The sequence below is a fragment of the Ptiloglossa arizonensis genome, chromosome 6 (genome assembly GCF_051014685.1).
Source record: "Ptiloglossa arizonensis isolate GNS036 chromosome 6, iyPtiAriz1_principal, whole genome shotgun sequence".
Classification (NCBI taxonomy): domain Eukaryota; kingdom Metazoa; phylum Arthropoda; class Insecta; order Hymenoptera; family Colletidae; genus Ptiloglossa; species Ptiloglossa arizonensis.
The window spans coordinates 14,683,097-14,710,751 of record NC_135053.1 but is presented as its reverse complement, the minus strand read 5'-3'; the positions used below and the strand labels follow the sequence as shown (position 1 = coordinate 14,710,751).

At 43.5% G+C, this 27,655-nt stretch overlaps 1 protein-coding gene across 3 annotated transcripts in view; it reads right to left on the bottom strand.

The window, feature by feature from the left end:
- The window catches only part of LOC143148306 (discoidin domain-containing receptor 2), a 236,236-nt gene that overhangs the window by 53,124 nt on the left and 155,457 nt on the right, over positions 1–27,655 (bottom strand). For all 3 annotated transcript variants that reach the window (XM_076314535.1, XM_076314534.1, XM_076314536.1), the window contains exon 3: positions 8,334–8,436. In XM_076314535.1, the coding sequence (XP_076170650.1) occupies positions 8,334–8,436 (103 nt within the window). The remainder of the gene's footprint in view (positions 1–8,333; positions 8,437–27,655) is intronic.

Below are 27,655 nucleotides of genomic sequence, written 5' to 3'. Positions count from 1 at the left end.
TGATTTCATAGGTCGAAATAACGAAAGACGACTTTAAGAAATCTAAATCAAACACTATATATTTAATATAATCGATCGAATAAAGTCTTTGGTTTTGCACGCACGAGAGACAAACTTCGATAGATCGTTCGATAAAATAATGGAAAGATTATAAAATCATACGTCTACACACGTCACTCTAACTCGCATTCTGACTTTCATTTGCAAATCACACTAAAGATTCTACACGATCTGAACAATTTCACCGCTGATGTGCAAAGATACGGTATTTTCGTTTTTGGAATCGAAACTTTTACAGCACAGCGGTCTAACGACCATCTATCGAGCGCGTAAGTTTTTCTGGAAAGTGTTTTCAAAGTACGATGAGACTTCAAAGGTTCGAGAAAAGAGCGTGGCGTCAAAAGCTTTGTATATACACCGCCGCTGAAAAGTTTCGAGCACCCTTCAATCTTTACGGAAATAAAGCTTTTTTTTTTTCTGCACGCATATAGTTGTTTCACCGGGAATTTCACTCTTTGCGTTAAAAGGATATTATTTGAACGTAAAATAAAAGTTGAATATCGCGAATACTCACCAGTCAAAGAACGTGAAAAGTATTTCGAAGCTCGCGTTATCGAAAATAAATTCAACGCGTTAAAATATTTCATCACACTCGTTACCGTAAAAATCATACATCGTGCTTAAATTTCTTCCGTTCGTGCAACTTCTCTCCTACTTTTTCACAATATTTTACCCTTGTGAACCAATAACGCAAATTGATAAGCGACAGCCAAATAAATTTCAAAATATTATCAATCTTAATCTTTCTGCGAGAGAAACGAAAGGAACCCGAGAAGTGTCACTGAGATCAATTTGAAAATATCATTAACGATCATAATTTCGTCCCGATGAAAGTTCTCGATCGTAGAATCGAACCGAAACGAAAGACTGCTACCTGAAAGATCCCTCGAGACAACGTTTCGATCGTGAGAATCGATTATGTATAATATCTTAACATACGATTTTCGCTCGCGTTTGTTCCCGATTCGCGGGACCGAGTCGAAGAATGCTACGGGTTTTCGGCACGTAGCGCGAAGTTAATGTTTCACCGGAGCTAGTAGACCGGCTAGGCACAATTATAGTCCTCTACGGGCATTAAACAATCGTTCGAACAAAGAAGAACAATTCACGGGGCCATTCGCCGGTTTTAAGAACTTCTACCGTGCTCCGAGGGAAGTGTACTCAAACACCGAATCCGGGATTCAGTTCTTTTCCGTGTCTCTTTTCTCTGTTTGCCCACCGTTGCTACTTCGATCGTCGATGCCCCCCATACCCCCCCACGCTTCGTCTCTACCCCGTGAGCTCGTTCTAAATCGACTCCTAGGAACTCTGCGAAACTTTCGCTCACCTATCGGTCCACCCATTATTCGTACCTAATAACGAAGTTAACTTCCCGGCTGATTAGGGCGCCCTTCGCGTTTTTCTTGCGTCCATCGACGACACTTAATTCCCTGGATTCTGCACGCTCGTCGATTCGACTGTTAAAACATTCATCGTTTCACCGAAAGCCGGGTCCGTTGGAAATGGTCGTAAAATAAATACAGCCGGACGTGTACGTCTTGGACGATGCGAGCGGACCGGTGTGTTCGATCGAAAAGTCAAATACCCGTTACAGTGACGTTTGCAGACGAATTGTTTGTCGAACCCACCCTCTTTGATCGTTAATTGTCGAAAAAAAGTTCGTTTCTTTTTCGTTCGATCGAACGACTTCCGTTTATGGGATTGATTCCGGGCCGCGTTCTTTCGGATCTAGAAAGACTCTTGAGTCGTTCAATTGTACAGGTAATGTAATTTTATTTTAGAAATGTGCGATAAAATGACGGAATGTTGGAAATATTTGTGCGAGCGAGGTGGAGTTACCGGGTCCGTTTGGACCCACATGTAGTTTTCACCGTGGTCTTTCAATAAAATCGCGAAGGTTAACGTAACGAAGATACCGAAAAGACATTATTGAATACTGATACACGACTTTCTCACGATGGTGGAATTATTATTTACGCGAACGAAAGAATTATAGTTTTATTTTGCATTTTATCGGTTACGGTCTTCAGACTGTCTCGAGGAAAATTGTAGGCCAAAGTACGGAGAATTAACAAAGTTTCGAGAGTTCGAAGTAGACAGCACCGATCGGTACCGGAACTTTAAAGTCGTTTTTCTGGAATGTAAATTTTCCAAGCGATACCTCAAAAACTGATAAGTCTTTCGACTTGAAATTCTAATAGCTTTCGGTAATTAACTTTCCGTGCGTGGATCTGGAATTGCTTTGTTTCTTTTGTCGATAATAAAAAAAAAAGAATTTTTGTTGCTCGAAAAGGACCATAACCAAACTCGTACGTAACAAAAATTTGTTAGTATTTTCGTCCCAGACGATAGCATTGATGCGAAAGAAACTTTTCTATTCCACGTTTGTTCAACAATTGATTCCTGAGAAATTATCGATTTTATTAATGCATAAAAATTTGTACGTATTCTTCGATAACCAGTAAATATACGTGTCAAGCGTTAAAGGAATTCGTTGAATATATTTTTCGTTACAAACGTTCGAAGACATCTCTTATTTCTGAATGTCCAAACGTAAAACCACTCTTACATCACCATCTTGAATTTACATATACGTATGTAGACGCCAAAGTGCAACGTAGATATTTACATTACAGGGAATTTGCATCTTGTTTGTCGTTCTACGTATTTTTATCGAAGGAACTTAAACCGATGAGTTCTTGTAAACGGTGAACGTATCGTGAGACGTTCGTGTCTTTGACAAATCTCGGTAAGATAGATTTTCTTCGATGCAATTTAAAGAAAAGAACGAGGAACGTTTCTATAAAATTTCACGGAAGTTTTATTGCGATGGAACGTTTCGCGTATCCTTCGCACACCGCAATACCGGGTGACTCGAAGTAAGAACGGTTCTCATTTGCAAGGCGTTTCCAGTGTCTGACCATGGTCGATCCACTACTACTGAATTCTGTGACGAACAAAGGTAAGTTGATGTTTGTTCCAGTTAACGTTCTCACGAAATTAGACGCGTGAAACGAAATCATAATAAAAGTGAGTGTACCGTGAGACGATATTACACCGAACGTAAATCGTCTATACGAATAATCAAGTAACGAACAAGAACAGAAAAGATTGTAGAAAAATGAGTGTGTCGAACTTTAAAAATATCAATATTCCTTGCACTTGTGTATATATTTATATTTTTATCCGAAGAAACATACGCGAAGAAGTATAAAATTGATCCGATATTACAACAGATATTCTGTCGAAATAACACTAAATATTAATACCTTTGGTACTAAGGGTACGTGAAGATACATCGGACATAATTCGATCGATTTTGAACGAGAGATACAAATTTTTCTCCTGAGGTAAAATTTTCCATTTTATCAAGGTCATTAATATTTTTCTGGTAAAAAGCACACAATTTGCCTCTCATATTCTATACCAGGTATCACAATACGGTGCGTCGTATACGAACAATGACCTTCGGATGATTTTGAACCCCAAAAAGTGCCGAATCTCCAAGAAAATTTCAAAATGGTAGTCAAATTCACCATAAGTCCTTTGTCCAACCCTGAAAACGATGGCAATGCCCTTTCTAAAACGGTTAATGGCGAATTACGATGTCCTTTCAATAGTACCCCGACGCAATGGCAATACAAGCTCTAATTATTCGATCCGTCATCGTCGGTAATCATCGAATCTATTCAATCATGTTCATCAATGTGGTACGGATACGCGTGCAAAGTCGATTTCACGACTGATTACGAAGATAATTTATCAGTCTATCGGTAAGTGTTTCACGATGAAATACTCAAACGGAGAGAAAATTGATCATGGAAAACAAGGGAGATTATCGAGTGTCCTGATTCGGCTCGGAATAACCGGCATTGTACCTGTTATGCGCGAACCGCCATTTTTGTAACGCGTTGCAGTAAAAAGTAGAGTGTATCTCTGGATCAGCTTAGTTTGTCACTGGAAGAGGACAGTTTGTCTTTAAACAGAATAGTGTGTATCTGGAAGAGCTCAGTGTGTCTTTGAATACAGTAGTGTGTATCTGGAAGAGCTCAGTGTGTTTTTGAATAGAGTAGTGTGTGTCTGGAATAGCTCAGTGTGTTTTTGAATAGCAGTTGTGTATTTGGAAGAGCTTAGTGTATTTTCGAATAGAGCAGTGTGTATCTGGAAGAGCTCAGTGTGTTTTTGAATAGAGTAGTGTGTATTTGGAAGAGCTCAGTGTGTCTTTGAATAGAGTAGTGTGTATTTGGAAGAGATCAGTGTATATTTGAATAGAGTAGTGTGTATCTAGAATAGCTCAGTGTGTTTTTGAATAGAGTAGTGTGTATTTGGAAGAGCTCAGTGTATCTTTGAATAAAGTAGTGTGTATTTGGAAGAGTTCAGTGTGTCTTTGAATAGAGTAGTGTGTATCTGGAAGAGCTCAGTGTATCTTTGAATAACGTGGTGGGTATCTGGAAGAGCTCAGTGTGTCTTTGAATAGAGTAGTGTGTATTTGGAAGAGCTCAGTGTGTCTTTGAATAGAGTAGTGGGTATCAGGAAGAGCTCAGTGTGTTTTTGAATAGAGTAGTGTGTATCTGGAAGAGCTCAGTGTATCTTCGAATAGAGTAGTGTGTATCTGGAAGAGCTCAGTGTGTCTTTGAATAGAGTAGTGAGTATCAAGAAGACCTCAGTGTGTTTTTGAATAGAGTAGTGTCTATATGAAAGAGCTCAGTGTGTCTTTGGATAGCGTTGTGTGTCTCTGAACGAGAATCATCGTGCACCGCGAATACATTATTATTTGTTATTAATCGCGACACCGGTATTCACGTCCCCACTTTTCAAATCGCGCATTATTATACAGTGCCAATAAATATCTCTTTATCCGCGGCCACGATACATTCGATTATCCACTCCGGTACACCTACTACGCGGAAGCGGAATCAGAGTCGAAACCGTGTAATCGCGTAACACGAATCGCGTTTCTGCACTCGCGGTCGTTCGGGTCCCATTTCCCGTGGAAAACCCGCGAGAAGTACGCGCTCAGCAGGGTAGCAAGGTCGTGCCCGACACTCGATCACGCGAATTGCATTCAGCCGCTGTCTTTGCCCCAATAACAACGCAATTACCGCGGGATAATATTTTTCCCTCGAAGCTGCCAATGTCGCGCGTAACTTCGTTCGTGGGGGCCGGGGGAGAGGGTGCATCGAGGTCCTCTTTCTCTCCCGGTTTTCGCAGACGTCGCGCAAAAGCACGAGCTTGCGGAGAATGTTCTCGATTAATTTCACCGACGAACGCGTCGACCGTGGACGCCCGATTAAGAGGGCAGTTTGGTAATTTTTAAGAAAAGAATGAATTCTTCTCGTATTTCTTTTCTTTCTTTTTTTTCGAGCCTTGAGAGCAGTATTTTGATAATTCGATCGCGAAGTTAAAAAGATTTTATATTACAGAATCACTAATTACGCTTTCTCGAGTAAACGTACTGTAGTGAATGTCTGTTTGCGACAAGAAGGCAAACGAATGTTTTCCATTTTAGTTAGGGTCTACCGGTTTCCCCAACATCGCGAACTCGTGTCTTTTAATTTTATAATAGAATGGGTAGTCTAAGGACATACAGGAGTGAGTTGCATCTATACGATAATTTGAACGATAGAAGAATATATTGTAAGGTTACGATAGGTCAAAAGAGATTCAAAGAACGCACCAAGGTTAATACGAAATGAATCGTGATGGTGGAGTTTCATCGCCTTTAATTCACAATTCGGACCCTGATTTCTTTACGTAATAATGTACGATCGATACCGTCATTCTTAACAATTTTATCGGGGAATAACTAACTGTGAAATTATCGGTTTTTACGTCAAAATTGATTCTATAGAATATTTAAGCGAATCGGTCGGACGTGCTCGCTTAATCCCTTGTTCTCGCGCCAAATTCGATTCTCACCGGCTGCATTCGCCCCGATACCGTCATTCGGCGAAGTATAATTTCATCCCGGTGTTTTATTTATATCGTTACTTTATAAATTTACCGTATCGAGAGCAAAATAGTTTTCATATATCGGTGAATAAATCGAGTACGAGACGAAATATTTTAATTTCCTTCGCAACGATCGCGCGTACCGAGTCGCGGTAAAATTCACCAGCCCGTACAAGCGCGTACGCTTTAAAATAAATCGCGCAGAATAGGCGAGTGGTTAATCCGCACGGAACGACGGGAATATCGTCGTAGCCTTTCGAAATTTCGAACACGATCCTACCGTTCCAATAGCGCAGAAAGTAATTAAATCCATTCGCGAAGATCTCGGAGCGATTCGCTCGAAAGTTGTCCCGGTGGATTCTCTCGAAATAATAACGAGACTTCGAACGCCACAATCCGGTTCTTCGCGCGTGGAAACATTCAACAGGCCTTGGAACAATTAAAATCGCGACTCACGTCTTCCATTTTCAACGAAGAACCTCGATGAATTCAACAGAGGTTAAATGTATTCTTCATTTTTCCAACGTCGTGAATATTTGCACATGGTTACCTCACGGTCATCTACCTTTGTAAATTTTTCAATGCTCCGGTAATTTGGGAATTTAATCATTAAAATCGCGACATCTTGTGTTTCAGCGAAGGTTCTTAATAAATCAAAGGTTAGAAAGGATTATCTACCCCTAGTGAATTTTTCAATGCTCCAGGAATTTGGTAACACATTTTCCAGAGCCAAAATTTCAAAGAAATGCAAAGGAGGATAAGGATCGATCTTTTTCGAGAATTTAGAGCGAAAGACGTTCTTCGTAGGAGAGCTCTCGTGAAAGGAATAATTTCTTAATAAATCAACGGATAGAAAGGAACATTCATTATATTTTCAATATCGTGAATATTTGCACGCGATGGTTACCTCGCGATCATCTGCCTTCGTGAATTTTTCAATGTTCCAGAAATTTGGTAACACATTTTCCACAGCTAAAATTTCATGGAATTGCAAAGGAGGATAGGGATTTGATATTTTTCGAGCGTTTAGCGCGAAAGACGCTCTTAATAATTACAATGGTGACATTTTATTTTCCCAGTGAAGATTCATAATAAATCAAAGATTAGAAAGGACCGTCTATCTCGTGAATTTTTCAATATTCCTGAAATTTGGTAAGACATTTTCCACAGCTAAAATTTCATGGAATTGCAAAGGAGGATAGGGATCGATACTTTTCGAGCGTTTAGCGCGAAAGACGCTCTTAATAATTACAATGGCGACATTTTATTTTTCAGTGAAGATTCATAATAAATCAAAGGTTAAAAAGGACCATCTACCTTCGTAAATTTTTCAATGCTCTTAAAATTGTGGTAACACATTTTCCATAAACAAAATTTAAAAGAAATGCATAGTATAGGGGTCAATCTTTTTCGAGTGTTTAGCGTGAAGGACTCTCTAATAATTAAAATCGCCACTTTTTATTTTCCAATGAAGATTCATAATAAATCAAAGGTTAGAAAGGACCATCTACCATCGTAAAATTTTCAATACTCCTGAAATTTGGTAAGACATTTTCCACAACCAAAATTTCAAAGAAATGCAATGGAGGATAGGGATTTGATATTTTTCGAGTGTTTAGCGCGAAGGACTCTCTAATAATTAAAGTCGTCAATTTTTATTTTCTAGTGAAGATTTATAATAAATCAAAGGTTAGAAAGGACCATCTACCTTTGTAAATTTTTCCAGGCTCCAGAAATTTTGGTAAGACATTTTCCATAAACAAAATTTAAAAGAAATGCATAGTATAGGGGTCAATCTTTTTCGAGTGTTTAGCGTGAAGGACTCTCTAATAATTAAAATCGCCACTTTTTATTTTCCAGTGAAGATTCATAATAAATCAAAGGCTAAAAAGGACCATCTACCTTCTTAAATTTTTCAATGCTCCAGAAATTTTGATAAGACATTCTCCACAGCCAAAATTTCAAAGAAATGCAAAGGAGGATAGGGATCGATCTTTTTCAAGTTTTTAGCGCGAAAGACGCTTCTCGTAGGAGATCTCTCGCGAAAGGAACCCGCGAAATTGTGAAATTACGAACGGACGAGGGACCAGGGGTTGAGACGGTGGAAAACAGAGGGTGTCGGTGAGATGGTAGGGGATGGATCGCGTAGAAAGAGGAGCCGGTAGCTTCCGTGGCGGACGGTTAATGCGGAAAGCGTGTCTGTCGCGGGCCGGTTTGATCCGTCCTCTTGGCGTCGCGTTGAAAAGTCAGCCCGCGACGCCGTTTAACGCGACGGAGGACCACGACGCCGACGCCACGATCGTAAAAGTAATTGCGCTCACCGGCCGTTCCGTGGACCGACGTTCGTCACATACGACGAGGACGCCGTAATGGCTGAATCCGGTATGCCGCCGGACTCCATCCCCAACGATTGGTTGCACGATCCTGAAACATGCCATTCAACTTTATTATGCACACACCTACGCTCACGATCGTCACTTTCTCGTCAAACTCGGGCAATCGGGCCACAATGAACGTTCCAGAATCTATTCACGACGCGGCAATAATACTTCATCGATCTCGGCCGAACGCTACAAGTAGGAAAATACCGAATCATTTCTGTAGTAGAACGTTCGTTATTGTAATACATTAATCCAGTGTTTCCCGATCTGGGCGAGTATTTTTTATTTTTAGAATTTTATCAAATTTTTGGTCATTTTCGTTGGACGAGTAACTTTTGGTACACTTGGTCCTTTTATGTTTGAATTGTTTCTATTGGAAGAAATGTACTTTTATTTTTGGAAATTATCTTATTAAATTTGAAGCGTGCTAGTTAATCGAGAAGGGTCGGGAAACACTGTGAGAACCCGATACAACGTTTTCTTACGGACGTATCGAGGGATTATGTTTCATCCATTGTTCGAGTTTACTACGATTTTGTTACGATTCAAAGTTTCGTAATTTTTTTCGAAAAGGATGCAAAGGTACGTTATCGAAGCGATAATGTATCCGTGTTCGATCGAGACGGTTCGATATCATCGAGAAAATATTTTTCCAATTTTACTCGTCGCGCGATATATTCTTGCTGTGTCGAGCAATACCGTATACACGCATCTCATTGACAGAGCTTCGATAAAATCAAACATTTCTCGATTGTTTCAATATATTGCATCCACAATATCGTCTCTGGACGGTCAATATTATTGTCAAATATTCGATATTGTACAATAATATTGACCGCGCTTACCTTCAGACTCGCGTTTATCAAACTTACCAAGCTGTAAATTTTAACGTTAACGGATTTTTCTGCTGTACCCGATTTGCATTATTCGAAACCGAAACCTGGAATTTTATCGAACAATTCCAAATGTAAGTTTCCTCGACACGTTCGAAAGAATCGCATTTTTTTCGATGCATCTTCGATGTATTCTTGTTAGACCAGAAAAAGAAAACAAAAAAATCAGAATTATTGTTTTACAAATAAGGAAAATATTCGTTGAATTTTTTCCAACGTTTTCGTGGAAATCGATTGGTTTTGTCACGGTGAGAACGAATTCTGGCCTCGCTGTGGCGTTGAATCGAGAAAGAAAACGAGTCGTGCCCCTCGGTGACGTTTCGCGATTCCGGGCGCACATTGTTCGCGGGAAAGTGACCGCGCGCCGCGGAAATGTAAATTCGAAAGGTTAATAAGGCTCGCGGATTATAACGGGCTTTTAATCTTTCGATCGTTCTCCTTTGCCGCTCGAATCTATTCAGCGTAATGAAATTCAACGATCGAGCCGGTGCTTTCGACGTGAAAAGCTTGGATATACATACATATATATGTTATAATATGTATATATGTATATATATATATACGTGTATATAATTATATGTGTTGTAATATGTATACATATATAACAGAACGAGTGCATATACGTGTATAGATTTGACACCGTGGTAGACTCGCGTTTGTAACAATAATATACGGAGATGAATATTAATACGGTATCGCCGGTATCGATATTTCAAATGGAACGGATATTAAAGAACCTCGAAATTGGAATTTTTGTTGCTCTTCGCCGTATCGGAATTACTTTGATCCTCCGGTGCACCGTGAAATATTTGACATTTATATCGAACGGTCTGGTGAACTCCATTCTGAAGACATTTTCCCCCTTCTCGATAGCGAACTTCCATTTTGAATGGCACAATAACGCGTGAATGGTGTACTATCGCGACACTTCCCGGCCGGTTTAAGAGCCGTGGGTCCGCGAGAGAGTTCAACGTGGACGACGATAGGAAATTTTCTTAACACGGTATTTAAAGATACGGGTTCCCATGATTTTTAACCGTTTCGGTTTTCGCTGATATCCGTACATACGGAAACCATGAGTCCAAGAAGAGGAACTCTTCGAAAGTAAAAATCGTAATCACGGTGTTTAAAGGTACGGATTTGGTTGATCTTTAATCGTTTTTCGCTGGTATCTGTACATATGGAAACCATAAGTCCAAGAAGCAGAAATTTTCTAAAGAAAAAATCGTAACCACGGTATTTAAAGATACAGATTCGGTTGATTTTTAACCGTTTCGTTTTTCGCTGATATCTGTACATACAGAAACCATGAGTCCAAGAAGCGGAAATCCTCGAGAGTAAAAATCATAACAAAACTACACAATCGCAAAGAGATTGAAAGTAAACGTATAAAACGAATACTGTACTAAATATAATTCAGTATCTATTGCAACATTTTACATCTCACCTATCTGTTATATTATCGCATTCGAGCGATCGATTAACCGAAGTAACCCCGACTTTCGCGTTAACGTTGTACTTTTCCCGAGATAATTAAATTTCTCCGATTCGTTTAAAACAAACTATGCCCGTTTGGATCGTATTTATCACGGTATCCGTTTCAAAAAAAAAAAAAGAAAATCGTATACGCGCGCACTCGTACATACGAACCGCCGAGTCGGAGAGTGGTCAGAAATTTTGCAAAAGGTTATTTCACTAATGGTCAGGATATCGTATCGCGCGGAACTAATGACGAGTAGCATTGCTACCATGAAAACGCTCTTTATGGTCGAAAGGACGGATTTCTCTCACATAGTGAACGTTACTCGGCTTTATAGCTCCTCGCGCTAGGTGTTTATGAGAGCGACAACGCGTGCTCGGAGAAAGGGCAATGGAGATGGACCATAGAAACGAAAGATCACAGGAATCCGGCCGTGTAATTTTGTGTATTATTGTAGAGGCTCGAGTACCATTCATCGCCACGTTTCTACCTTCTTCCTGCTGAATAAATTCCACCCCATTAACATATTCGAACAACCGGACCGGCTACGCGTTGCATCGCGTGTTCCCCGAAAAAGGCAACTCTCGACTCGTTTTTCGTAGCCACGGTCCCTTTTTTTTCGCGGAAAAGGAAAAGTCAACACGGGAGGAAGATTCGAACGATCGACAGAGAGCAAACGATAATTGTACGAGGAGTTGTACGCGAACTTGAGACAAACTGCGACAACAAAGCGCGGTTTCGTCTCGGTTCGTCTTTGCGCGAGGTGTTCGTCTTCGATGTTATCCAATCGCGTCGTTTATTAATCGGTCGTCTGTATTAATCGGTCTGTCTCATTCTTGTTTCAATATCTCTCTCTCTCTCTCTCTTTATCTCTCTCTCGAGTTTGCCGCCGAGTTCGTGGACATTCTTCGAAGTGTTATAATCTTTCCATTAAAGTTCTCCGCGAACGAGAAAAATCCACGCTGGTTCGAACAAGCTCGCGGACAGACGGGACGGTGTAATCCGGCACGGTGGATTAATCGGTGCGAATAAATTTACATTATCGAGATGAGAAAGGATCGGTCGGTCCGATTGCTTCTTACGGGCGACGCATTTTCAATCGCCGCGGGGGATTAAACGAGGAAATCTTCCGGCGAATGACGAGTCACGCATCAACGGTTCCTACGGGTTATCCCGTAGATGGAATACGCGTCGGTGATTCTTTTACAAATTACGATTTTGAACAAATTTATCGATCGTCACCATTGCGATTTTCTACTCGTTCGACACGATCGTTGAACGTTTGGGGTACCTCTTCGTTGCGGAAGTTTCTTTCGATTCTTCTCGTATCGCGTTTGGATCTTTTCGAATCCGGAAAGAATTTTGTATCGGTTAACTATAGGGTTTTAGCTAGTTAATTTTGTATCGAACTAACTATAGGGTTAGTATCGTTGGAAATTAAGGTGGGTACGCCGGGATGATGAATCTTTTAACCGAAATATTTGCGCGAGATTGAATAATGGGTTCGTTTGGACCCAGGTCTCTCCTGTGGTCGCTTAAATCGCTTATAGATGTAAATAGAGACCGAATAAAATTCGTGTGCGGGAAATTATCTAATAATAACACGAGTGTAGGTCTACAGTAACGCGGTGTAACGATCATAATTCGTAGAAGTTATCTCAGAGTGTCCAACGATACGAGAAAACTCGGTTACGCGGAGATATTTTTAAACGTACCCAAAGTTACGTGTACGTGTCCTTTGTCCTGTGCAACGAAATGGAAAGAATGTTTGGACAGTATCGAAAATAATTTCTCGACGAGAAACAAAGGGAAGAACCTAACATACTTTGGAAGACCTAACGAAACGTTAACGTTACGTTTTGGAAGTTGAGTCCGGACGAATCATCGACAAAGGTTTACCACTCGAAATCGTACAGAAAGATTCGAGTCGCGTACGCGTTCTCATTGGCTTCGGCAGCCGCACGATCGCGAGCTCGTTTCTAGTCGATTAAATCCCTCCCCTCTTTTCCCTTTCAATAAATCCTCTTAGGGAAATCCTTTCGATTCAGCCGTCCTGCCAGGTTAAGTCGATCCGGTCTTGCTTTTCGCGGAAATAAAGCAAGGGATCCCACGGCAATAAACATCGCGTTCATCGCAACCCGGAGAAGAACCGGCTGAGGAATCGACGGAAACTACCACTTCGCGAACCATCGAGTGTCGTTACGATAACATCCATAGGAAATCTCGAATCAGCTGTCGACGTCCCGCGACCGAACGTAAAATTCGACGAACCTTTCACCTATACATTCGAACGCCAAAGAACCGAATTTACGGATTTAATACGATTTGAATACGAAATTGATCTCTGGTGGTGATCCATTCCTCTGGAATCTAAAATATCGTCCTCGATACGATTCGCGGTTACTCGAACGTTCCTCGATCATTGGTGTTCGAGAGAACAATTAAAACTACGTTGTAGGATTGCGAATCGTGAACGTAGAGAACACTGAAATGTTTATTTTTCACTTCTTGATAATAATCGAATGGTACACGATCGAACGCACTGTAGGTCCGTGATAAATATTTTTCTTGGGTTAGTGTATTTATTCTATTGGTATAGCAGGTAGAAATAAGGTAGTCGAGTATAAGATAGGTAGGTGATTAAGTATAAGTTAGTTACACTGTAAAACATTATACCTGGTATACCGATACAATACTTTGTACACGGGAGAATATTTTCCAGCTCCGCTTGTCTCGTTCGAGTCGCGAACATTAACGTTCGTTATACAGCTTCCGATAAACAATCTCTCTCACGAATGAAAAATTGCAACAATTATCCACGAGAAGCGCTTTAAAAATTATTTTCCCTTTCGAAACAATCTCCCCGTTCAATCGGTCGGAAGTATTTTCGAACGAGTGAATTTTCGCTCGATTATGGAGATCGTCGACGAGTTCCTCCCAAAAACTCGCGATGGCGGTGCGCTTGCGCCGAGTTGATACCTCGCGGATTTAAAGATCCCGGACGGAGAACAGGCATCCAGAGGATGCAATTTAGATCGAGAACGCGATTCTATGTTTTTTTTCCTTTATTTTTTTCTCTTCTTCTTTTCTTCCCCCTCTTTAAACGTCCGTCGGCGGATACGCTCGCGTAAAACCGCCGAACAAATCTCTCGCGATTCAAGGAATAACCGCGCGCCGACTCGCGGGAAGCAGCAAGAATTTTCAATGAAATAGTCAGAAGCCCCAGCCCACGGTCTTCGGTCGCATTCATGCGTTCCCCGGTCTATCGTTCGTCGCGTGCGCCCGCGTGCACGCGCTGAATTATAAGTACTGACGTCGTGGAAGCATCCTTCATGATTTGTGCACTCCTTTCACGGTGCTCGACGATTTAAAGCACCTATGAGCGGCCCCGGTGCGCTCCGTAGCACCGGAGGATTCTGGATGCCGGTGATGGCTTGCAACAGATGCGGAGACCTGTGCGCCAGAATTCTTGAACGCGAGCTACCCCGCTACGGATTACGTTTACATAGAGATAAATTCCGCTTCGCAATTACATTCCCCGCCCCTCTTTCCGGAGCACTTCCTGTATTAATTTTCAAGTAAATACGAAAGGAGAGGGGGGACATTCAAAGCGTCGTTCTTCGAGTATTACAATGAATTTGCGGAAGGAACCCGGGACTTGTCTAAATGGCCTCGCGGGGTATATTTGTGCAACTCGCACGAGAGCCACGAGAAGTAAAAATTGATAACAGGGGAACGGGGACGAATTCGTGGGAAGTTCTTTTCGGTGCAGTTTATTCTCGAGCTCGAAGGGAACGGGTAAAAAATTGGGAAATTGTAAATTTTCCGAACGAACGGTGTCGTGGATACCGACCATTGTGTAATTATAGTCGTGGTATCTGAGTATTAAATAATAACTATGGTATCTAAGTATGTTACAATCGTAACTATGGTGTCTGAGCATACCAACATCGTAAATGTGGTACCAGTACCTAAATGTGGTACGTATCATGATCCCAACCGTGTGTATCTAATCGTGATATCTCTCGCACTGTCGGGTCGAATTCGATAGTTTCTTATCGTGGAAATCGGTTCTCCACCGAACAGTGAACTTAATCTGTTCGAGTTCTCACGACGAGATCGACGGTCGAGAAAAAATTCTAATTAAACGTATTTTCATCTCAGACGGTTCTAGGACAATTTATCACGGTAGAGGGGGCCGTATGCGGCCCAGGGACCTCGCGATTCGGCAGCTGTCGTAACGGATACGAGAGCACGTCCGACTATAGGCAGGTCACGTTCTACTGTCGATTCACGTGTCAGTCACGTCGAGAGCTTCTGATTGCTATTACAGATATGAAGCGGGTTCGTGTGTTTATTGGGGCTCCCAATCTACCGAATACGTTACATCGATGGAATTAAGCTCCTTCGAGGACCCTTAACACAATATTAAGAAGGAAATGGTATCGTTCGTTGATGGAATAATACGAAACGTTACACGAATCGTTGACGCGAGGTCAAGGGTGAATTTCTCGTACGAATGAACTTCTTGCAGAACGCTCACCTCAGTCGACTTCACTCCTGTCGTTGTTCCTGCTGGAGATTAATATTTACCCTCCCCGAACGCACCGACGAGGATATAAAACTCCGAAGAATTCGAACGTTGTTCGAAGCACTGGTCGTTATCCGTAACCTCTAAATTTCAAAATATTTACCTCGGAGTTATTTTTCCTTCTTAGAGTTTAACAATTCCACCAGGGACGCGACCTCGCCACGCGTTGCGAATTTTCCCCCGTGAAAAGTGTACTCTAATTACGCATCGATCTGTTCGTACGGTAAATAATACAGTATCCCCGACGACGCGTTGTTCCTTCGGCAAGCCGAGTGACGTTCGAACGAGGAAAAACACAGGTTTCGGTTCTCCGGCGTTCTATCGGGTTCCCGTTCAGACGGCACGGGTTGCTTGTCGTCGGGACTGTCGCGTTAGAGCGAACGGTTAGGCGAGAGGGGGGTTTGGGTGGTGGGGGTAGCCACCCGGCCGTCAGTTCGCTTCACCTCGGAGACACATGCAAATCACATAGGCGTTTGAACTTCCAAACGTATTCATAGAACGCCACTCTGTCTCCGTTCGTCCCGTCTGCCCCCGCACCCAACCCCCTCTCACCGTTACCTTTTCACCCTCTGGCCGTTGCTTCTGTCTTCGTGTTTCGTTCGATGTCTGCCAGGTGATGGAAACGGAAACGGGGCGGTGGGTAGCTGGAGGTGGAGGCAGAGGAATCGGGGACCGTAGAGGGGGTACGGAGGACCGTTCGAGTCACAAGTGACGTAAAATAACGCGAGCCTCGGGGGACGGTGGCTACGGTTCCCGATGTACGCTCGTGTTCGTTCGCGTCGATTTCCGTGTACGTGGTTTCACGTTGCGCGCACGAAGGCTCTATCGTGAGCGAGAAGCAGCGAGCGAGTGGTGGGGGGTACAGCGGCGAACGCTCGCACCGAGTAGTGGGGGGTACACCGGCGAACGCCGAGGAGTGGGGAGGCTCGTGCGCGAACCTGTATGCGCGCGACGAACCAAGCGAAACGGGCGTACGGTGCGAGCGCGCGACAATCGCGAGCTCGTGGCAACCCCCCTCCACGCCACCCTTTCACCCCCCCCCCCGTGCTTTAAAATGTCGAGCGCTTTTGTATACCGGGAAAATTTGCTTCTACGTTCGGGCAAATTGCGCAAAAGGAAGCACCTTTTTCCCGTCTCATCTCTCCCCTCTGTCTCGGTCGTGCTCTTTCTATTCCCCTGCTCTCTCTGTCTGTCTGTTCCACGTGCGTGGTGTCTGGTTCTCGGTCGTGCTACCGTGCCGGCCGTTGCTTTTTCATGCAACCCCGCGCGTTTCCGTGTCGTCCGTCTCCGTCCCCCGTTTCAACCCCCCTCGTTCCTGTCGCGTCCGTGGCCGTGTTTCTTGAAAGAGGAGGGGGACACGGTCGAGCACCTTCCGACAATTTATTTTCTGTACCGAATTAGAGCCCTCTCAAAGTGCCTTTCTCTGGTCACGAGCCAGCGGAAATGCAGTTGCTACGCGTCCGCGATTCTTTGGTAATTTAGGGTGCATTATGTCCCGCGACGTAATTCGTCAGAATTATCTATTATGTGCGCAACTAAGGGGGGCTAAAGTGCCACCGTGTGAGTGCGTCTCGGAGTTACGCGCGAGGGGTTTGGATCGTGAGCGGAGAACGAGAGAAGGGACGGTGTTCGAGGAGGGGCCATTTCTCACACTCGATGGAAAGTTACCGTATTTTACGTAACGTGTTTTTGTACGTTCGGAGAAATTGGGAGGAACAATGGTCGTTTAATGGACACCCGTTGGGAAAGGTGTAATAACGGTACCTAGATTCCGAAACGTTACAGAAAATACGACTCTCTGATTAATGTGTGTCGTTCTCGTTTTCTTAATAACATAGATCGTAATTATTTGGGAAATTGTTCGGAAGGTCCGACGACGGGCCAGCGAAACGAATTAATCATCCAGTTGCTACAGAGGGGGAAGAATTGCTACATTGTTCCATCAGAATGGCGTCTATGGGACAACTGAAAATGTTTGCATTCGAGAACAGTGACGCGAGTGAAAATCGTACGGCTGCGCGTAACATGAAACGTCTTTTTTTTTCGGACGAGTAACCAAAATGCCATTTTCGAACATTATCTTTCCGTTGAAAGGGATTGGTATCGTATGAAATTGCCCCGCAGAACGATTTTTCTCTTTTTGCGAGATGTGACGCATGCGTTGCACCGGTGGTCCTCCCCAAATGCAATTTCTCTTGTCCAACGGTTAAGCTTCGTGAAAATGAGGACACCGTTAAGCACCCTGGAATGATTTACCTCCCTTTGGATTATAGCGTTCTTATGTTCTCGGGCGGGTTCTCGCCTACATACGCGTCCTTACCCGGCACCTATGTGTAAAATATTTATGGGAGGCGTATTTGGAGCCGCCATTTGTCATCGACCGGTTTTTACCGATTCAAATAAATTAGAACGCGTTGGATTAACGTCCCGTTAACTTTATTGCCAATTCTACGCGTCACGAGCAGCTCGACGAACTTTAGTCGAGCGAGAATAATTACAAAATTACTTAATAAAATGTCCGGTCCATTTAGGATACCGATTAGTCGATTAATATTCGTTTAAGAAACGATTAAACGGACATTTCTTTGCAAAGTGTCGACCAAACGGTTTCCTTTGTATTTCGAAATTCTATTAAAATACGAAACCAATTTAAATTCCTAACCTCGTTATAATGGTTGGATAATTCAATTTAGTATTTCAGTAATTTAAAACACCCTTTCGCCACGATCTCGGTACTTAACGTTCCGTCACGATCTCGGAATTTACCGCTCGGTAGAATACGCACGTCTGGGTCGGACAGATATTCGATGAATAGCTTTTAATTTTCGGAATATGTAGATAAAGTCCGAGAATTAAATCGATCTTTCCAATTACTCAAGTTTCTTCCGTATCCCTTCCGTCCAATAAATTAAATTGTTCGCAATGTTTCGCTCATCGATGCGGTCGATATTCTACGACGAATGAACTGCATTCCAAGTATCGATTGTCGTAAAAATGTCACTTGAAGAATTACCGTTATCCAATCGATGAAAGTTTAATTTCTTCTGCTCTAGACGATCAAAGAATTCTTCACAATATACTCCACGCATGGTGTTTCATAAATATCAAGCACCCTTTAAAAATCTACCAATACACATACTTCGATTTTAACGAAAGCACTCGATAAGTGTCTAGTCACCCCCAATAACTCGCTCTCTCATAAAAAACAATATACAATCCCCCATATTCTATCCACATTTCAACCACCATTCTCACGCAATATCGTGCACGAAAAGTACGTTTCCGAAAATAAGAAAAATTTTCTCCCTCTCTCCGTGAACGAGAAAATGGTTCGAAATCGTTAATAAGCTCCGGTCGTGGAGTTTCTCGCGTCCTCCCCGTTTTCGAGATCTCCGCCATTTTCTCTAATTCAGTTTGCGAGCGTTGGAATGCCGCGTGTCTACGATGCCGTCGCTAAGTAACAGTTCTCGCGCTATTGTCGAGATAGGCGAATCCCGGCGCGAAGGTTCGTGGTGCGCGAGACGTTTCGTGGATTCATTGCGACGCATTCCACGTCGAACTATTCGTCTTGCGAGGTGGCGTGCAATTTGGCGGTGCCGAGGATGCGACAGCCAGAAATCCGGATGCTTCGGTCACAGCTGGATCCTACGTGTGTATAGGCGGGCACGCGACTTCCACGCAGCTCGAACCCCCACCACCGGCGCATTTCGTCGCGAAAGGGCGCGCCACGAATTCTTCGCGGATACCGCGAACTTTGAAATTCGCTCGCTCGGCGAGTAGTGGGGGTAAGGAGATATTTCGAGCCGGCGCGCGTCGCTCGGTGGATCGTTAGACGGTGTTCGAAGCGATGACGAATCATTTTTGCATTTTCAACTGCGAATTCCATCGAAACTTTTACCTCGTGCTTCGACGACCCCAAGATCGAGGTGTTCGATGCATCGTGAATTGTATGAGGATTCTTTCGATGAGTTCTGTGGGATAAGTTCTGTGGGATGAGTTTTGTGCGATGAGTTCTGTGGGATGAGTTCTGTACGATGAGTTCTGTACGATAAGTTCTGTACGATGAGTTCTGTACGATGAATTCTGAACGATGAGTTCTGTACGATAAGTTCTGTACGATGAGTTCTGTACGATCAGTTCTGTACGTTGAGTTCTGTACGATAAGTTCTGTACGATGAGTTCTATACGATGAGTTCTATACAATGAGTTTTGTACGATGAGTTCTATACGCGAACGAAACGCGTTTCTTACGATGGGTTCTGTACAATTGTTATAGAATGGAATTTACAACTGAAATTTACCGATGTGGATGAAATTACTGTTACCGATTTTTAGGTTGTAGAGAACGATGACAAAATAGTGTAAGATTGTAAAGGTTTTGAGACAATCACAAATGAGATAAAATGTTTAATTCGTGCAGGTTGTACGATCGATCCTTTCGGTGTGAAATTAACCTTGTCACTTAGCGAAGTATTTACTTCGAGAGCGAAAAGTCTCTCTTGTAAAACCCGGAAACCGAGTCCCAATGACTCCCCGCGACAAAATGGCGGACGGGTGCGTTGTCTACGAAGAAACTTCGCTCCGTACGAAACAAAATAAGGATCCGTGTTCGAGTCTCGGACAGAGAAAGTGACCCGTTCACCGTCTTCGTTACTCCGCACTCTCGTGCTCGCACCTGAAATCTAAGAACTCGTCTCTCGTGGTAGATTTTCGAACGCGAGCATCCTCCGTCATACTCGAAAGATTCGTTCGCTCGAAATTTCTTCGATATTGCAATATTCCGCGATGAGCATCCCAAGCGTGCACCCTCTAGCCAGCGAGCGAGTGAGCGCGAGCGAGCGCGTTACCAACGGACGATGCGAATATTCCATTGAAAAGAAAACAGATGACAAAATACACTCGACGGAAATTACGCGGTCGTTCGAATTTAAAGGGACGCGAGAACGACGGAACGGAACGAGTTTTTGCGACACGATGTTTAAAATCACAATTCCGGCGCCCGGTTCTCGACGAGTTCTCCAAGAAGATTGCATTCGACGAATGCTTTCATTCTGTTCCACCGACGATCCAATGCGATTTCTCGTTCCAGCCGGTCGCTGCCTTTCCCTCTAAAAGAAGTTTATCGAGGCGACTATTCCCGCGCATCGACTCCTCCACCAGCCTCCCATTGCTCGCGCGCTCGCGCTCGCGCTTAAAGGTTGCATTTTCTTAAAACTTCTCTAATATTTCCGGTGGGCCTCCTCTCCGCGCGCCTCGTTAAAGTCCTTTTCCATCGGCGCGACGCCCGTTCTCGTTGCGCATGTTGACGAAACACTTGGCCTGCAGAACGCCATTAAAAGTTTTCATATATACTTCCGCGTACATACGTATGTACAATATACGCGAACGCCGGGAGCAGAGGGAATCAGGAAAACGGGGGAACGAGTTCTCCCCGGTTGAAGAGCTTCCTTTAAACATTTCTGACGAAACGTTTCGGAGCCGCGTCGTACGAGCAAATTATTGGCTTTCAATTATACGTATCTCCGCTCGTATCGATATTGTGATCGTTTAAATCGTGTACCTGTTGCGTGCCATTGGCAATTAAATATTTTTCCTCGAGTAAATTATTTAGGGGTGTCGTGTCCGACGATCGAATCGTCAAATATTATCAAATATTGAGACGCACGGATTTTGTTTCGCTTGGGAGCGGGGATTCGTTGGATAGAAGTATTTAATATTTTTTTTTGCGTACGTTCGCTCGTGTCTCGACGAAGTGGAGGATTTTTTTTTTAATGAAAATAAAGAGTGTTCCTGAGGAAACTTTCCGTATGTTTTTTCACCGTAACTTGGACCAGAGTCGGTGAAATACAATTGGTTAGAAAGTGATTTGTAGTGCAAAGGATGCTCGAGCGGAAATTTGAGAAAAATTTTGGAAATTTGGTAACGAGGACCAATTCGCGCAGAAATGAAAGTATAATTTGCAACGAACGAGAAATCGTTCAGTCGATTAGTAGATTTCTATTTCTAGCGAATAGAAGCAACCTAGTATATTATAGTAACGCTACGAAACCTTAGTCAATGACAATCGTACATTAATATAGAATAGTACCATATGAAACTTATATTTACAAACATCCCGAACAAAATTAATATTTTCCCGATTCCTGAATTACACATGTGCTTAGCCTTCGTTCCTCAATAGCTTCCATACATTATTTACAAACCTCCCTCTCTTGTATTTCCCACTCGTCTTCAATTGTCGAAGAACGAGAATTAGTTTCGTTACCGAACCCTACTTCCTTCTTCCCTCGATCCTCGATATTTTCGAACATCCACTTTTTCCACTTTACTTTCTGAATCTGCGCAGGTTGGAACGCTGAATCTTGCAACGCCCTTTTGCAAGATTTAACGCGATAACTCGGTGCACCGTGCTCGAGCTTCCCCGGCGAGCGTTGGCCGCCTCGAACGACGAGATTCTCAACAAGATTCTTGTAAGGTGACTTGCATCCAATCCGAATAATCTTGCCGGGCAACGAAGAATCCCTTTTCCACGAAAACACCGTGCAAGAACACTCGGGCGAAGAGTTTCCCGGCGTGGCGTGCAGCACCGTGTCGCACGGTCCACTTCGGTAAGCGTTACTAATGAATGAAAATCCGGATTGAAAACTTTCCTGTCACTGGCGCCACTCTCGAGAAATCGGCTTTGTCCGTTTCTCAGGTACGAGGAGAGAGACACGCGATGGACGCGCCGGACAACAACGTGTTCTCGTTTTTGCCACCACGATTCCATCCACTTGTCCCCGTTTAAAATAAGAGTGGCCACCGCGTTGGAACGTACACGCGCGCCTCTGGCGAACCGGTTTCCCTCGTTTCGGGCCCTCAGCTTTGGCCACCTCTCCGCGGTAGGTTTTCCCGCCGTTTCCCGTTCAATTTTCCCTCGACCGTTTCACTTTTCCACCTTTCGTTCCGCCTTTTTATTTCGCTCGCTTATATCGGCTTCGTTTCCCTTTGAAGCGATGGGAGCCCCGTCAGGTGTCCCGGCTATAATCCTTCGAACTGAACTCGAACGGGACTGCAGGGATGACCCCAAGGCCAACGGCGTAGCAACGATTCCCTCCGGGCCGCACTTGACCGCTCTTCTATTTTCACGAATTCTCCGGATCCCCCCTCCCTCTGTTCCTACTGAATCGCTAAAACCCGCCCCGTGGCGGGATTGGTCCGTACGGACAATGTGGAGAAAATTCACTAGATTTTAGTTGCGTCGTTGCATCTGGTCTCGCAGCGACGGTTCCCATGGTCGAATAATTCAAAAGCCCGGGCGAAATAAATTTGTCGCGCGATCGGTCGGAGAACGCCGCGCGAAGAAACGTAAATGGTATACGGTCCCCGTAGGGCCGTTCTAAGGGCGGGGGCGGCACGTAGGCCGTTGCACGTTCGTTAATTTCTTAGAAATTGTCGCGTAGATTCCGGAGTGTTACGGTTAAGGGAAATCGATTCGAGTTCAGGCTGTTTCGAAGGTGTTCGATCGAGCGTCCACTGGGGGGAACATTTCTTCTTATTTGCTGGAATAATGTAACGATTTTGAAATCGAACATTCTCTACTTGTGAATATTTATTGTTACGAAATCGGTAAGATTGGATGGGAAAATTGAAAGTGGTAAAATTTGAAGCGGTTAAAATTCGAAGGTATTTGAATTCGAAGTAGTCGAAATTTGAAATAGTTAAAATTCGAGATGGTAATTTTAATCTACGACATCGACGAATCTTGCGACGAGTTAACGATTATCCACATTTTACGATATTTGAAATAATTAAGATAGCAAACCGTACGAATACTTTGGAGCGTTAGTGTACACTGTTTGTAACCACGTGTAGTATTGCTTTCTAATTCGACGTATGTATGATAAATTTTGAAACCCATAGAAAGTGGAATGCTTAACTCGCTACGAGTTCAAACACTTCCAGCGGTTCGTGAATACTAAGTTTGCTTCTTTGCCGAGTTCCAGGTTCGTTCTTTCGCCAAGTTCGAAGGTGTTCTTTTAGCGAGTTGTGAATTGTTCTTTTACCGAGTTCCACGGACTGCTAAATTATTCTAGTCTTAGATTCGAGTGTAACTTCTAACGCAAACTGATGTGCTCCCTCCAGGAATTTCTCGAACGGTTGTGGATATGGGGGCAGAGTATATACGAACCAATAGAGGCTTTCGGGCTGCTTCTTAAATATTTCACACGTTCTATAAAACTATAGTAGATCGAGTTCAGCGGAGTAACGGGCTTTGTCTCCCATTTTGGAGTGGCCGGAGGTCCCACGAACTCCGTTGTTTGTCTTTTATCAGATATCCAAACGTTCCTGCCGATTGGCGATACCTCTATCGCGATTGGAAAACGGAAAGAAACACCGAGTAGTCCTTTGAAGCCTCGTTAAAATTCCGGACAATTTTTACTCCGAACAAAATTTCACAATGTGTGTCGTCGGAGCGTTTTTCGATTTCGTCCGCGATGATTCTGCCCAATATTAAAATTTTCGAATATTCGCGGTTAAATATCGTTATTTTGTATCATCGTACGAGTTTTCTAATTTGTTTCCTTCCAAATCGTTGATTCGATCAGAAACGATAATGTATTTTCCGAACGTACGAAGGAATAAAATTACCACGAGACACACGTAGCGTGTCGGAATTTGAATTCTCAGGGCATACGATATTTTTGCATTTATAAATGCGCTCTTTCAACGCGATCAATATCAGCATTCAGTTGCAAAACCCTCCGTCTATTTAATGTAGTCCATATTTTTATCTACATACAAATGAAATGTATCAAATAAACCAACTGAATATTCCGAATAATGTGTCACACATATGTGACACTGATCTACAGATCCTACTTCATTCGTTCGTACGGGCATAAAATAGAAAATTATCGCTGTCACGCATACGTGACGCGCGGTAGCGAACTTGTTAAACGAGTAGATATTAATCTTCCGGCCCGTGCAACGTGCATCGATCCACGCCCGATGCATTTTACTTCGTACACCGTATACTTTTTTCTAATGTCTCCGTTTTTGCCCAATGTTTGCCAAGAAACAATTTCTCTTCGCAAACGAAAGAAAATTCACGCGATAGAGGGTTAAAAACACCTCGTATCTCGCGTACCTTGCTCGATTCGTCGATTTTCGTATTTTGCGAACGCGTCGTTACAAAATCACAAAATCACCGATCAAATATCAGAAAAGAAACTCCGACAAGTGTCATACGTTCTCGTGACCTCGCGCGTCGAAATTCCTGGAAGACACCGTAAGAAAAATTTGCTACAAAATACGTACAAATGTTACAAAATGAAAACACCGAAGTAGAGTTCTCAATTTCGAAAACGTGGACCGAGAAACTCGTACTTTCCTACGCAACGGTTTTGAGGAGCGTTTCAAGGGTTCGCGTGTTTCAGTCTTAGATTGTGGAACGATTGAAATTGAACTTTAAGTTATACTACCGATAAAAATTTCTATTATTTGCCCTTAGAAAGTTTACAATGAAAAGAACGCTCGATCGGAACGTATAACGGAACGGTACAAGTTATAAGTAAGAAAAAAAGGCACGATCCATCGTTCGTGCAAGTATTGTCAAGTGACAATAGACGAGGCGATTACCGTGCTTGAAGAATTTCCTTCCTCGAGTCAAGATTTCCCGAAACGGTTCGAATCCTGTAACACGGTGCTGGGAAATACGCGAAAGAAGTCGTTGACGATAGCAAGTCGAAGGAAGGGGATCGTACGAGCCATCGACCGTTCGTAGACGTTAACGCGAGCACGTCGTCGTCGTCGTCGTCGTCGTCGTCGTCGTCGACGACGAGGAGGAGGACGACGTCGCGGCCGTTTCCGTCTTTCACGTAACCCGACTGGCAATTCGATGGAAAGACAGAGACTGGCACGGCGTGGCACAGCGAGAGGCGACGGCCACGCTTACAGGAACTTTTCGAAGACGAAAACGCATCCATATGGAAATACACGGGGCATGCATATGTATGTAAGCGCGACTTTGTACCAACGCGCCCGGGGATCGTCGCACGGGAAACCATCAGCCCACCGGGCCGTAATTTTACGTCGTAAATGGATGTGTCTGGGCCGTGTACGTGAATTTCTTACGTGCTATCGACTGCCGATACTTGGCGGGATATCGATGAATACGATACCGAACGCGACGTATACCCGCGGGGTTCGAGTACTCGCGTACACGTACCGTACCAGGGATTTTTATTATTCTCCTTATATATATCCTACGTTCATCGATTTCCCTTCGTATCTCTTTACGCGCGGAGCAACGCGTGCTCTTTAAACGCCTCTTGCGCCGTACCGGGCTCGTTCCGCTCGACGCGGGCCACTTAATTACGATATTGCGAATTTTTTCCAACCTTCTCGCTGTACAGGGTACGCGCCGCGAGGATAACGTTTCTTTACAATTTTCAGAGCTACCGAGATCACAGATATATTTCTTTTTTTTTTTTTATAGACGAGTACAGGGTTTTTTTTTTACACACGAGTACAGAGGTTTTTTTTTTAGACACGAGTACAGTGGTTTGTTTACACACGAGTCACCCGCTCCGCGAGTGACAAAATCGGTACTGCCGGTTCGCTCGAAAGCGTGGTAGGTAGCGATTTTTATCACGCGCTGGGAGACACAGCTCGTGAAAGCGAAGTGCGCCGACAGTCAACGAGACACTGCATCGAGCGAATCGTGGATCATCGTACAGTTTCGGTGGTCGAGATTCGTGTGATGAAATTGCAAAATTTTCCTTACATCTTCGCGAAAGTGTCTCCAACGGATTGGCGAGCTTCTCCCGATGAGAACGAGTCCAAACACGACCCTCTTTCCAGTACTTTTAATTATACGTTGCTGGAATTATTTGTAAAATAATTTTACACATTTTTCTCGCACCCAGGGTACCTTCAATCGTAGAAGAAATAATCTTCACGATTTATAGAGACTGCTTCCAAATCTAACCTCAAAATACATCGCTACAAGATGTTCAATTAGGGAAGAGATAATTGTACAAGATGTCGAATAATTCGACAAAACGTTTCGAAGTAACGATGCTTGAGAGATAGCGAATTTCCAAGTAGAGAGACTCGCATTGCTACCAAGAAAGCTATAATCTCGCGATTCGACTGTAGACGATAATTAGACGGTTCCTTTCAAGTGGGATACCCGGTACGTAAAGTCGACAATATATCCGTGGAAATATTGCGCAAAGATGTGCAGCGTTTTCGTTGCCGGCCATGTTGATTTTTCAGACCAGAGTGGAGATTGCGCGATTCGTCGCGATCCGTCTTCCCTCGCCGCCATTTCGCGCACTTTTACGCTGAGAATTGTTCGCGTTAACGAAAATTCTTCTCCTCGCGAAGATATCCGTAGTATCCGTTTATCGGTCCCATTGCGTCAAGTTAATCGAAGGAAACGACGCGACTCGTTTATAGGCCGTAAATTAATCGGCGATCGCTCGATCGCTCTAATTGCTGTTCCCGAGGCCACTTCTGCACCCAGCCCGGAAATAAATCGATTTCGGTCCCGCTCCGAAGACCTAATTAGCGATTCAACGACATGAAACAGGAACCTTCAAAGTTCGCGTTCTGTCGAAGACGTCGTTCAATTAGCGATCAACCGCTTTCATTATTATTTACGAGTCTGGAACAGCCCCGAGACCGAGCGATTTTGAGGTTACGAAGTTAATTCCACGATTCTCGGGTAACCGTAGTTGCGGGGCGAATTGATCGCGCAAGGGTCACGGAGCTCTCTCGGCACCGTGGAAAAAGTACTTTCTCGTTGAGCAATGTTGTAAACAAGAATTTTTTTCCCCCCGGTTGCCATCGTACGGCACATTTCTCCCGGTGTTTTATTTTCAAAAATCACGGCCCAATTGTTGAAAGAAATAATGGTACACGTACACACCGGCGCGCACACATCCGTAAAACACCTCTGGCAATCAACCGGTTCTATTGTAGTATAGTCACGCACCCCTACGACAATTTATCGTTAAAAAGAAAAACCGAAGTTACCGTATATAGAGCGTGTACATTGTAGATAAAATAGCTTCGGGCATCGCGTGGAATACACTGAGAACTTCGCCAAGAACACGCTCGAGCACACACTCGAAACATGCTCAAAACGCGGGCTAACGCTGTAACTTATATTCGCAGTTTATTTGCAGACACACGAACTTCGTCGCGACGACTCCCGGTGTTTAAATGTTCTCTTGTACAATTTCGTACCGCTGCGAACAAAATTTCGTAATCGACCTAAGAAAAAACACACCGTTCGAACGATACCTAC